General features: G+C 34.2%; 1 protein-coding gene and 1 long non-coding RNA gene across 2 annotated transcripts; one reads left to right on the forward strand and one right to left on the reverse strand.

The window, feature by feature from the left end:
* Positions 1–4,045: 4,045 nt before the first annotated feature.
* On the reverse strand, positions 4,046–10,565 carry LOC143304836 (omega-amidase NIT2-A-like). The gene is made up of 5 exons (XM_076627318.1): positions 10,477–10,565; positions 5,631–5,815; positions 5,061–5,229; positions 4,553–4,786; positions 4,046–4,401 (listed from the first exon to the last, which is right to left on the reverse strand). Exons 2-4 carry the CDS (start codon positions 5,712–5,714, stop codon positions 4,653–4,655), a joined length of 387 nt encoding a protein of 128 aa, XP_076483433.1. The 5' UTR covers positions 5,715–5,815; positions 10,477–10,565; the 3' UTR covers positions 4,046–4,401; positions 4,553–4,652.
* Positions 10,566–11,603: 1,038 nt separating this feature from the next.
* LOC143304832 (uncharacterized) lies at positions 11,604–13,778 on the forward strand. Its single transcript, XR_013061466.1, has 4 exons — positions 11,604–11,886; positions 11,962–12,230; positions 12,314–12,410; positions 12,573–13,778. It is a non-coding gene; the product is annotated as an uncharacterized LOC143304832 (long non-coding RNA).
* Positions 13,779–14,697: the final 919 nt, after the last annotated feature.

The raw sequence follows: 14,697 nt of genomic DNA on the forward strand, positions 1-14,697 counted from the left end.
CAGAAAACAGCACAACTAAATAATTAGATAACGACTCGACTTTCACAAAATGCAATCAACACTCTCTCGGCAACGCCACTCGCAAACTCTGTTTGTTGATTCCTTTTTTCCCGTCCCTTGGCAACCGCTCGTGGCCAAGATCACGTAGGTCTCCTCTTTTCAAAACTACGCGATCAAAAACAAACGCCTCGGCTCTCGCGACATTCCACGCGGTTCACCCGCCAACTCCCAGGCCTCTCACTCACGATACTACATATATACATTAACTATTTTTATATGTGTGTACAGAACTGATGGCGAACTCATCAACCATTTTTTGAACGACGGATGGAAGAACATGAATAGCCATCCACACAGTGGAACTGTAAAGTATTTGTACGCCACTCACGAAACCAAACACTGATGCTATCCACCTGTAAACAAACAACATTTATAACTATGCATATAATTTTCACTTATGTTCACCACTATATATATATACACGCATGTTGTAAAGTAGGCGATATTTATAACATTCACTTCTTCAGAGAGTAATATAGATGTATAACTGTTGTGTGGGAAATGTAGGCAATAATTTGTATTCCCATATCCTCGAATTTCCTTAACAAATATATATAAATATAAAATTTTCTTTTTCTATAAAAGGTTATTCCTATTTCTGATAAACTCGAGAAATGAAAACATTATACCATGATACACTGACACAAAGATACACCACACAGAAGAAACTAATAGAGAACGCTTTAAGCTTGGCAAACTTACCGCCCGACGAATTTGCATACACCATAACCAAAACCCAGGACACATGGCTTTGATCGCAGGAGAAGCGGTCCATATAGTCAAATGCATTCCGGTACAAGTAAAGGTACGACATACAACAAAATGCTACTCGGAACTACCCGTTTGGCAAAGGAATCGCACCACAGGAACTCCGCCCGGACGTGCGCCAAACGTGGCGATATTCAGCACCATCGTCGTTGGCCACAAGCGGAATGTATACCCAAAAGACCTCGATGCACTACGGGACCACGTCATGTTCCCGGCAGAAAATCTGCAGTCTTGAACGCATTGGCCAGAGGAGCAACAGGAAAAACAATCGTCCCTGGAACAGTAAACATCCTGGCAATGATGGACAAAACACATTAACGACAATAGCGAAAAATACCGTATCAAGCTTATGGACTGGTTTTATGGAATTTGGAACTGTCAGTGCAGCAATATTTGGAAAATCGCCCTATTAGGAACAATATGCGGCTCAGTCACCCACCCGCTACTATACCTCAAAAGAAGACGAAATATCGATGATCAAACAGCACAACCTCAAGGGATATCGATAACACCGGTAGTCACTCAACTACCAACGACATCTACGTCCGCCTTGAGCGAACTCAGAGATACCATCAGTCAAATTTCCTTTGGAAATTTGAACTCCAAGGGCGGGGATGTCACGTCCCGCGCTCCGCACGCGCCGTAACAAGAACAAGAAAACCATTCTATACAAAACACGCGAATAAGGATTTGAATGCACAAACGAACACACGGCACTACGAAACGAAAGGAAGGATTAACAAAACGAGGGCGATTAACGGATCCAACCAATAAACAAAATACATATACACACAATTCTAAATAAACCAGGAAATAAGAATAACTATAAAAGGGGAAAATAATTGAAACGCCAGGAATATATATATATATATAAATATATTTCAATCAATCAATTTGGAGAGTTACATATAAGTATAAACATATATGCCGAACATGTAATAACCTAGTAAATATTAGAGACAGTGCTTCCAATACTATGCAATAAATACAATATTATCAATTTATGAAATATAAGTATACATGAAGTCAAAAACTAATAGTTTAACGAATACATAAAACATACAATATTGTATTATTAAAGAAATGAAGGTTACATTGTCAGAAATATATATATGTGTGCGAATTCTATCAAACCGATAATCTAAGATACATACTTAAAACTAGCCTACATTCCGGTAAAGGATAAATAAATAATTGACATTTCATTTCGTATGAATACTACACTGCCAAGAGAAATATGCATATGAATACGTATATATATATATATATATATATATATTTATATTATCGAATACTCTATAAAATAAACTACTCAAAACAATAAATAACGCAATCGAAGAATTACAAAACATTAGCCATATTAAAATGACACGCAACATAAATATATATATATATATACGTATATATATATATATATATATATATATATATATACGTATAATATATATATATATATATATACGTATATTCACACGAACAATACTTTTGTCACTTTAAAGCAATATTAATAAATAAATGTTCTAATTGCGGTAGAATAAGGAAAAACGAGCGGCAGACGGAAAATTACTTCGATATTAAGGAAAACTAAAGACCCGTCACTATAACTTTACTGATGACATTTATGAGCAGCCATGTTAGATTTACACGCGTATAGCGACAGGAATATTAGGGATTAATGGAAGTCAGTCGCGAGAAATAAATCATGAAAACACATTGTTAACACTTTTCTTTAATAAAATCTGTGCGCAACTACAAATGTAAAAAATATATATATGTCGGAGATGAAAGAACACCGGAGTCTGTAATTGAACAATTGTAGTTATTCAATCCGATTGTAATTGTTGGAGAGTTGTGATAATGAGCTTGGGCTCGAGGCGACAGTCAGTCGCCGAACGTAGCCGCGGTCAAGGGATGAACGCTTTGCCCAACAAACATATGGAATAATTCTATAGCTCTCCTTAAAAGAAATATTCGTGGCGACACGCGACAGTAAACATTCCAACGGTTTCTGTCCCGTGGCTCGCCACACGCAGACCCTATTCTTCGAGTAAGATGATTGCCAGATGTCGATGCGTCTCCGCAGTACATGTTCGGCTAGCCCGAGGGCCCGTTATAAATCTTAAGGTTTAGTTAACTAAAGTCCTTCAAACAGACAAACAGTCTTTGTCCCAACTACGGGAAGATAGGGGAGACATATTTTTCAACGAGCGGCGTCTCCCACTAGCAACTTTCCCTCGAGGGCGGCTAGCATCTTTTTCTAACCACCGATATGGAGATTGACCAATTAGCAGCAACGTCAATTTCCCTTACTTCCTAAACGAAGGCTTTCCTCGACGAATCCGATGATCTCGTGTCCTTAGACACACCCCAGTATAGTTTTTCCTCTGTGGAATCATCGGGACGGGACGCGCATTCTTTGACGCGCTCCCGTCGACCAAAGAGTAACGTCTTTACGCTCAGCAATTATCGTTTACGAGTCAGACTTAGATTCAGCGAGAACGCCTATCTGTCATCCCGTTGACCGCGGATTCGTTATTGAACCTGGGATCACTGTCACTAGTGTCGCGGACGTCTCACCGCCGTGATAAATTGTCAAACCTGTGTTATTCATACCTGTGTCAATAAATCGTATCTTCGTTACACCGCAACGATGGCTACCTTCAATGAAGACTCCTCAAACACCGACAACCCTATCCCCCCTGCTTCTCCGACATATATATATAATAATTCTATATTGAAAAAAATATGAAATTAACATGATATATACATTACTACATAAGTTATATATAAAATATGTATATTATACCCTTGCCTACTGACTGATATGAATTTCTTTCGGTCTCGAATGCGTTAAAAGAGAGCGCAAAGAAGTCGAAATTACTTATTGTAATTAGTAAAACGACCTGAGAGGCAGACAGATACAAGAAAGAAGGAATATTATATTAGCGGCATTATCATGTTTTTGCTCTCTTTAATTCTTTCATCGAGACAGACAATCTACAGGTATTAATCGACCAATTTCTCCAAGCTGATAACTTCGAATTGATGTTTATATATAAGAAGTGTTATGTGTTAATCTGTCTAAATGTTTAAAAGGTGTTATAAATTAAATGTTGTTAAACGATACGTAATTGCCTTTTGATCGTAAATTTTACTATCAAGGGGTCTTTTATGTATGCGTAATCATTGTGAATTATAACAATTTATGTGATCGATATTAAAGGTGTTTAAAAGCATGTATTTTTTTCTATATTATTATTCTCCTATATTATTATCCTATATTATTATAGCATTCCTATATTATTATAATATCCAATTACATGTTGATACACAAGATATACAGATTATTATTTATAACGTTTTAGTTTTCTTAATTGAGTCATTCATTTAGTACAAATGATAAGAAATTAGTAATAATTCACAAAAAAAGGATATCGTAGTAGAAATATTATAAAAAAACATTTTCTGTTTTAGTGTAGAGTTACTCCTTCTTACAGACAGTGTCGTACAAATCTGTACGTCTCTGAGAAAATGTAGGTATCCGAGCCCTTACTTCCTCAACAACTTTTAGATCTGATAGAAAAAAGAAACATACGAAGTAATAAGTAATGCTTACTAATAAATTCAACAAATACAAAGGAAGATGGCTAAATCGATAAATTAACGAGACTAAAAATTAATTACATCATGGATCTCTCGCTTTTAATTTTAAGCTGTAAATTACCGATATCGGTGACTGCCATATTCTCTTGAGTTTCCAAATCGTAAAGAATCTTTCCTCAGGGATTGGTCAACTGTGTATGTCCCCATGCGACGTAACTTGCTTAAGGAACACGAGCCGGTGATATGCAGGCAACGTATAATTGATTATCATTCGCTCTGAAACGCTGAAGTAATGACCAGTGCAGTGGTCCAGTGGTCATATTGAATGCCGCTGGATATATCAGCATTTGGCAACCTAACCCAGAGAAGCAGGAAATATGAAGCCACCGAATACCAATTAACTTCGTAGTTGCACGGTTCACATTCCATCATTTCTGAATATGCGAGGACAGTCCTCTTATTGTGCTTTTAATTCTTTTATTTGTTTCATTTTCAGCAAATATACTGGTTTTTTAAATTAAGCTTCTTTTTATACAGAGTTACAGATTATATTAATTTTATATAGAATATATTTAAGAAAGATATTTAATTTTTTGCTAGTTAAGTATTGATCGATTAAGTTACTGTACCTTTGTTCCGATAAATGCGTGCCATTTCCTCGAATCTAATATCATAGCAAATGCCAATACCTATTTTGCAGCCCTTCACATCGAACGTCGTTAGGGAGTTACCAGGACTGAGTGAATCACTCTCTCGAAAAGTAATCTTATTAGGAATGTCGATGTCGAATAGATGTACCTAATAACATAAAAATGTGGTCGCTAATTATATTGCTGCAACTTTTGTAATTTAATATCAAAGTTACCAACTCCTAAACTTTAATTATTTTTTATTTAATAACTGACAGCGTTTTTATCACTTTCTTTTATTAAAAAATCTTATCATTTAATAATGTTTAAAAAGGAGAAAAAATAAGTATAATAATATTTTAAGTATGTGAAAAATTTATACAACAACAAACACATTACAACAAAAATGGGCGTTTCCCGTATCATAACGTATTTTATAAACCGCAAATTATAGAATTGGTTATAGTATACGTATGTACATATGTATATTCCTAAATTATTCCTAGATAGAGTCACTTTCTTCACCCCGATATTTTCAAATTCAAAGCCATAAAGGAATATATTACTTACCTTTCGGTGTTTTGCTATCAAAGTTCCATCGGGACCCCAAATAGTAGAGGTATTGTACAATTTATCGCCCTCTATTTCAGGCATCGTACCACCAACTACATAGATGTTGTTTTCTTTAGCTGCGTTCGATGAAGCAACGCTCGTTTCACCATCAGGAATACTCTCGGCGTATTTTGGAAAGTACTCTGCATTGCAATATTTCAATTAATGAAAAATAACTGTCTTTTGTTCCAACCATAAATTAAATTGAAATGTTTGTCAGTTTTTTATTTTTAAATTATTAAAATAACTAAGTTTTATATTTCGACTTAATTAAATATGCAATTACTTAGCTAATAGTATATATAATAAATTGTTTCTACAGGTCCAAAATGAAAAATGAATATTTAGAAATATTTAATTACGACAATGCTATTTGTGTTAGCATCAGTGGCTTGTTACTCAACGACTTTGCTAGTACTTTTTGAAACATAAAGTTAGTTTTCAATTAATACTTATACTAGAGGCGGAATTATAAATGCAAAATAATTGATAATACTAATTTATAAGTACCTAATTATTAGTATGTTAAAAAATATATTTATACAAAAATCACGATAATCATGAAAATGGGGAAATCCTATATTCTCGAATCAATTCACAATTTATTTTGTATATTAATTAGATTCCGCGCTCATCAGTACGTACTCACTGGCGACATCGAGAAAATGTATCGGCAATTCCTCGTACGACCAGAGGATCGGAAATATCAAAGGATATTATGGCGCAGCGCGAGTGGAGAAACAGAAACATATGAGCTTAACACCGTAATACTCTTATCATAGAAATAGAAGCAGTCCTCAATTCCCGCCCGCTAACTCCTATCTCCACCGATCCAAATGATCTCCTAGCCCTCACTCCCGGACATTTCCTCATTGGCGATTCATTAATGTGCTTACGTGATCGAGATTTCAGAGACATTCCATCGAACCGACTCTCCAAATGGCAGCATATCCAACAGCTTAAACAACATTTTTGGAACCGCTAGCATAAGGAGTATTTGAACGAGCTAACCAACCGCAATAAATGGAGCAAGGGTGGACACAGCATCCAAAAGGGCACAATCGTCATCCTCAGAGAGGACAACGTTCCCTCCATGCATTGGCCTCTGGGCCGAGTTATCAAGGTTCATCCAGGCGCCGATGGTGTCATCCGGACAGCTACAGTTCAGACGGCAAAGAGCATTTTGGATCGGGGCGTCAAAAGGCTTGTCCCACTGCCAATTCAACCCGATCTCGAGAAACCCGAACAACTAGCCACCGAGACGAAATAAGATGGGAACTTCAACCACACCTCGCTAGTTTGATCGGTACCCTCTCAACGGGGGGAGAATGTTACGCCATGCGGCTTACCATAGGTCATATTCTTAACTATCGATCGCGGCACTATAATGTCGCAGACGGATCGTCGCGTCTGCCCGGCAAACAAACATTGTAATGGCAAGCGCATGGTTCATTAAGCAGGGCGACTTCCAGAAACGTCGACTCGTGGCCCGTATTTTACCTCGCAGTAAAAGAATGTGGCGTGATCCGAACGTAGTGGGGGTCGCCTTCCAGAAAAAACGAAAAAAATCGAAAGGCGTTCAGAACTTTTCGAGAAGTCGAACCGTCAACACATGTGGTATGTCGCGCATTACTTATCAACCAAAACGCAGTTACATTTTTTTTGTTCCTTTTATATCTTTCTAGTTAATAAGTTGTTGAAATAAACATTAATTTATTTGTGTTAATTCTGTGGAATTTCATTGAACTACCCTTATTATCATAATCGAAATAAGGGGATCGATCAGTTCGTGGCGTCGATTATTTAATCGTAACGGGAACTTACAATTCTCGTTGACGTGCTATTTCGCGATCGCGTCTCTCCGCGAACGGTCGAAACAAAATGATTCACTAAAAACTGTCCTGAATTCCTAAGAATTTATTTACCGCAAAACTGACAAAGTGTTTATTTAAAAAATGAGGTTGAAGGTAGTCCTTTTCTTTCATTTCATTCATTTTCATTTTCTTTCTTAAGTATGGCTAACACAATATCTAATCAATTAAAATTTTATATTTTCACGTGAAAAGTTTCTTTAGATAATTATTATCAACATGATGACTAACTCTTACGGATTAATACGTGTCTGTAGGGCAATCCGGTGGACTTGATCGGCTTTTTACTTCGAAAGTTGAGTAATCGGTGTCGCTTTCTTACGCATCTTTGAACTGTATAAATGTTTTAAAATTGTTTGATCCAGAATGTACCACACCGGACAATCAAGAAGGCAGGTGCCTTGACTACAGAAAATGTAAACCTCTGCAAGAAATATGGCAGATACAGTACCGTACAGCCACCGATTTTTATAGACGATCAGTGTGCAGATACCAGGGCAATGTTACGATCGTTTGCTGTCCGAACGATCCAAACAAAGAGAAGAGAGAAATTTTAATAAAAACTGTGTACAAGTATAAGGCTTTGCGACCACCATACTGTGGTTTTAGCAACGTCTCTCATACCAGGGTGGTCGATGGTAAACCAGCTGAACTTGGTACGTTTTATGTCTTTCTTTCCGATTAATAATAAGCCATTTACTGCAAAGAATGAACTTTAAAGGCATTAAACAGCACATCAATGTACATTTCAATTAGACTAAATAATAATGCTATGATTTCATCGGTAGTAACTTTACTTATTAACTTGAATTATTTCTTTCTTTTACTTCATGTTAGGAAGAGTATCTTTTTGCTTGAAATAAAGAATTGATATAGGAGTAATAATATGGATAGAGATCAAAAACTGTTAGGGCAGAAATTACACGTTTGAACTTTATAGTTCAGTATAGTTCAAATAGAAATTATATAGAATTATTTGATAATTTGCATTCCACTGGAATAAAAATTTAATTTCTGTCTTTATCAAATCTGTATTTCAGAGTATTTGTACGTATGTACTTATCGTCTGCTGTATGATCGAATATCGAATAGGTAATAATCGTTGTTACTCGTTATGTGAGAAAAAATTATGTATATTCACAACTATGACTATTGCATTTTAGGCGCTTGGCCATGGATCGCTGCATTAGGTTTTCGTAATCCCCGAAACCCAGACAAACCACTATGGAAGTGCGGAGGTTCCCTGATATCGGCTAGGCATGTTTTGACCGCAGCACATTATGCACATATGGATGGAATAGAAAACATACACAATCATAATATTGCCATTCTTAGATTGGTGGAGGAATTGCCATTTTCGAGTAAGTCCTCAAATATATATATATATATATATATGCTATTGAGTATTACTGAAGTATCATATCCTGAAATTTCTTACTGTACACATATATTGTGTCATAAAGCATGTACAATTCTTTCTCATACTTTTGGTCATTCGTTTCCTGCATTTTCATTTATTCTTTTATTTTTCAGGGTACGTATATCCCATTTGTACGAAAGAGCCCCTACGAAAGAGCAACTTCGTCGGCTATAACCCCCTTGTTGCTGGATGGGGAGCATTAAGATATAGTAAGTGATATCAATTTTATAATAAAATTAAACAGTTCCAATCTTAAATATCTTTCTTATTTTCTTCGTAGGACGACCACGACGTAATGCATTAATGGAAGTACAAATGCCAGTGATTAAGAACGCCGAATGCAAAATAGCTTATTCCAAATTTCCTAATGCACCTGATATCACTGATGGTATAATATGCGCCGAACATGCTCAGGGTGGAGAGGATTCTTGTACGGTAATTAAGTTACAGAGTTACTACAAACTATACGGTATCTGAAGACACGTTAATTCGAATTAACATCAAATCGACGTCTTAAACATTAGAAATAATAGATAAACACAATTTAATAATCTTGCCCACTTCTCACACCTCATTGTGGTATTTAATCTAATTTCCTTCTAATCTTAGTTTTGCTCAAAATACATATAACATGTACATTATAAATTGGAGTATTTCAATACACAAATCAATAGAAGATTATTACTGTATATAAGTATAATTTCAATACAATTCGATCGATATATTTCAGTATCTTTGATTAAAAATTTAACGATCCTTTCAGGCTGACCGCGGCGGACCACTGCTGATACAACATGAATTAACCTCGTATTTAATAGGTATTGTGTCTTACGCTTATAAGTGCGGCACAGCTGGCTATCCCAGCGTTTACACTAGGGTCACATCGTACCTTGACTTCATTCTCCAAGCGATGCAATAATATGATATTACTGTTCCATAAATATCATTGTGTAAAAAACGTAAAGTTGGATTTTCTTATTGTGGAGATAAGAAACAGCTCAAACTTACATTGTTTTGTACGTTACAAATTATAGGCTTAAAATGTACGAAATGTAACTTTGAAACGACACTAATTTTTTACGCACGATAAACCTCCACGACTTAGGTATGTAAAGATGATAAACGTATATTAATTCTATTAATTTGGTAATAATAAACCAACTTTCTGAGAAGTTCTGTAAATTTCGTTTCTGTTGTATCAAGAGAATAATGGAATATTCCACTTAGATCGTATACTTCTTGTATGTACATACAAAATTTTCCGGCTAATCTAAAACACTTCATAAGATAGAGAGCTTCTGGAAATTCGGACACAGAGAGTGCATAAAATACAAGATATGTCTCGTGTCTTTCAAAATTATTTTTTATTCGCTAAAAACGTCCTGTGTACTCATGCAATCACATGCAACCTTGAAACTTCACTTATTTTTTATCACTTTCCAATTCAATACACTGTTTCTGCATTTTTGACTATATGGGAGAGAAATTTCCATTCAGCCAAAGGTGTACTTACAGATTATAGATTCCTATACGACTCTCGGTAAAAATTTATCCGCACTCCAGATAGTTAAAACTTCTGTCGACCGTACTGATCCATCTGCACTCTTCGTATGACGTCAATATCTGTTCAGTGCTGCTGCGTAGGTTTCATTGTGTTACGTCGATTCGTTTGTGACCGTTGCGCGAGTAATAGCGCTTTGCAATGGTGATTTGCAGGAAAACAGTGCAGGATGCTGTGATTCGTTTCTTGTGGTCGGAGGTTATATTTGATGCCTATATTTATCAAAGATTTAATGCACATTATGGAGAAAGTGTTTTGTCACGAAGTGTGTTTGAATGGGCACAAAAGTTCAAAGAAGATCGCACAAGTGTTATGAAAAAACAGCTGGACGCCCGTCCACATCCACGATGACAACATTGAACGTGCTCATGAACTTATGCTCTATGGAATAGACGAGTGACGCTGGATAATGTGGCAAATCATTTGCAAATGAGCCACGGCTCTGCTTATGCAATAGTGCACGACAGATTTGGGTTTTAAAAAGTTTGTGCGAGATGGATGCCGAGAAAGCTGATGAAAAGGTGAAGACGACGATGCATTCGTGGTTCGCAGCTCAGCCCAAAACATTTTTTAATGAGAAAATACGAAGGTCCTTCAGCAAATGGACAAAGTGTATACAGAAATTGAGTGATTATGTCAAAAAATGATGTATGTCTTTTTTGACAATTGCTTAAAATAAATTCTATACCGACAGAGCGGGTAACTTTTTACTCACCCTCGTAAGACACTTAAATTTCCAATCTATTATGATGAATAAAAGAGCTTATACTATTAAATCTAATTGTATTTTGTTGCATGAGAGTACACGTGTATGTGATGTACATTACCTTTATATCCCCTTGAACGCTTCAATATTGCGCATATATACTATATTTTGTACAGCTTCTATAAAATTTTGTATGTTTGTTTAGGCTGTTAATCTAGAGGCTGGAGTACAAAGAAGTGGCACAATGATGTGGGCTGATGACATTTATAATTATCAAGGAATCACCCCTACATTCGCTCAGGTATATATCGTTGACTATAATGTATTTAACATATATGATTGTTAGAATATTAATAATTAATTTTTAATTCTATCAGAATTTTAATGAAACTGTCCCTTGGGAAGGAAGAACTGATACCTTGATATCACGGTTTATACATCCTATATGTACGACAAATTTTAGAACATTATATAACGAAGAACCAGATCGTCGTGGCCATGTGATGTGAATAAAAGGACTTGAATTTGATGATATTTTTATAATGTTAGATAACATAACTAAGTATCTTCACAGTAAGATAGGATGACATGGTTTACATGATCTTAATGTTGTTCACTTGAGTGATGATATTATAAGGAAAAGTGTAATATCACAGGTAGGATGATTCATAATTTAGAACTACTAACTCATGTATGTATTAAAAATTAAAGAAATATATTAAATTTTATAGGATATTTATGTTTAGTAACCAGTAATTCAGAGATTGGTATTCATGGTTACTATAACGAGGCTGTAGAAACGCACCCTTTCTTCTTTGCAAATGGTCCTGTATTTATGTCTAAGTCGAAACTGGAACCTCTGAATAATTTAGATTTATTCTTGTCATTTTCTAAAATACTTATCTACAGTATACCATAAGGAATGATACCGTATCACACCTAATCAAGTGCCTTAAGAAACATCAACAGGATATCACAGTAATCCCTTATCGACTGATATGTAAGTAAAAGTTATGTGTCATTGTTATACACAGTTATGTGTTAGTGTTATACACAGTTATTTATCATTTTCTATTAATTCAGTTGTAGCCACTACAATATCTATGACACCGGTAGTAATTATAAGATCAATAATGATGTTCTATAAGAGGAAATGATGATTAGGAACAAAAACTTACAGGTAAGTCAAAGTATATGTTATTTGCCATTTGAAAAGAAAGTTACTAACTTAGAATTTTTTGATAAATAATAATTGTGCAAAATATATTGGATTTCAAATTTGTCAAAAATTGAAATTTAAGAAGCATTGTAATAATATAACATTAATATTTTGATTTTTCAGGAGATATCATGCGGTGGATGGATAATATGTAAAAAATATTAAGCAGTATATGAATTTTCATATTGCGTAGAGATAACAAAATGAATTTTAAAAAATGTCGACATGGTAATAAGAAATAGCATCATGATAAAGAATATATAAACACAGTTTCATTTTTTATAAATAAAAATTTGTTGTTCCAGATTTTGAAATATAGTGAAACGTTTAATTAGTATCTTAATATCTTTAAATAATTATTATTTTAGAATCAATTGTAATTGTATCATACGTACTTTCGTGCAAGAACATATGTAATTTTGAAGTAGTTATTATTAGGAAATTGTTAGACGCGAACAGTATGCGAAAAGTTAGTATGCAGTGTAATAATTATCAATCAAAACACAAGAATTAAATTCTTGAGGAAAAAATTTCCGGAATTTCTTATTTACATGATTATAAAGAAATCCATAATAAAAAGGAGCTGCTTTCTAATACTTCTCTTCCTTGTAGTGCCTACGTTAATAATAACGAGGTTCGACTTTTTGTTTTTAGAGGGATACTGGAAAATTTGAAAGTACAGTACCATTGGGAAGAAAATCACGATATTGAAAACGATATTTGCAAGTAAATTTCCAAAAAATCTGTTTTCAAATTTTCGCTTTCTATTTCACATTAAAAGAAAGGGCTGCCTTCTTTCTCTGAAGACAAAACAAACATTCTGAATCTCGTATCAATGAATGATGTCAATAAGTTATTTTTCTTTTCAGATTGAACAATATTCCAGATTTATTCATAATTTCATACTACGCGAAGAATAGACTTTCATAGGTATATAAAGGAAATATTAAGTATAGGGAAACTCTTTTTCGTTGTAGGTGACATATGCTTCACGGTTGAACACATGTATTTTTGAACACATATAAATGAAAAAGTACTCTTATGGAGAAAAAGAATTGATACCTTCGATTGACATTAGATAATGTATATAAACTTATGAACAATCACTATCAGTTTGTATTTTAGGTGCACACGCAGATTTGTTGGAGTTCTTATAAAATGTACATCCTGTACGAACGTTTTATTCTTCCAAATTTTACGATACTATGTCTCATATAATAACTATATGGATTAAACGTAATATAAATGATCCGAAAATAGACTCGAACGACATTAATTGTCTTTCTATTTATACCAATATCGAAAATACAAGTAAAGCTGGAGCAGTAGGATGCAAGAATGGACTATTTATTATTTTAAACCAAATCATAGCATATTCAGAATGCACAGTATTATCATGAAATGTAAATGAATCAGTTGTAAACGAACGATTTTACTGTAAAATCATTGCCTCCTTTTTTTCATCTGAAATATAGCAGCAATGAGTACATTCTTTTAATATATAATAAAACGAGATATCTTTATAAAGTTACATATGTCATCACTGGTAACTGTTATCTCGTATGACACCAAATATACCGTTAGTATGGAATGATATTTTTATGAAGATATACTTTAATGATAGATTTTATGAATGAAACGTTATATAAGAAAAATTATCTCTTGTTATTCTATGATGTGTAGTAGCTAATGAAGATTAATTTTACAAAGTATTGGAGCAAAAGAGAATTAAAAAATTAAAAAGATCTAAATAAGATTGTTCGTGTGGCTTAATTATCTCAATTGTGGTACACCACTTGTTACATTCTAACTAATTAGCGCTAAACAATAACTTGCAAATATTAAAGATATTAACACCTTAATATTAACACCTAAAGGTTTTCAGGAAATTTTATAATATTTGATTATTGTATATCTAGTCATTGATTGATAAAATTTCTTGTATAAGCATAGATCGAGGTTGACGTCATACGCAGATTGCATATCATTGACAGGTATCGTTTTAATTTATTTTATGGCTAGAATCATTTGAATATTATACGAATAATTATTTCCATTCGAACGATTAATAAATCACGTACCTATAAAAGATATATTATGAAAAAGACGTGACGAAACAAAAAAATATTGGAAATTCCGTTGTCATTAGATCAATTATTTTTGCAATGATTTTTATTTCCATGTAATTACATATGAAATGGGTAATTCATTAACATCTCCTCGAATCGAATATAATTCGTTACACTTC

The sequence above is a fragment of the Bombus vancouverensis genome, unplaced genomic scaffold, assembly GCF_051014615.1.
Source record: "Bombus vancouverensis nearcticus unplaced genomic scaffold, iyBomVanc1_principal scaffold0058, whole genome shotgun sequence".
In the NCBI taxonomy this organism is placed as follows: domain Eukaryota; kingdom Metazoa; phylum Arthropoda; class Insecta; order Hymenoptera; family Apidae; genus Bombus; species Bombus vancouverensis.

Bases quoted from the DNA above. Each gene is read 5' to 3' on its own strand.
- LOC143304836 (XM_076627318.1), bottom strand. From the start codon at position 5,714: ATGCCTGAAATAGAGGGCGATAAATTGTACAATACCTCTACTATTTGG. The intron at 5,230-5,630 runs GTAAGTAATATA...TTATGTTATTAG, and splicing joins TGATAGCAAAACACCGAAAG to GTACATCTATTCGACATCGA. The intron at 4,787-5,060 runs GTACAGTAACTT...TCTCTGGGTTAG, and splicing joins ACGCATTTATCGGAACAAAG to GTTGCCAAATGCTGATATAT.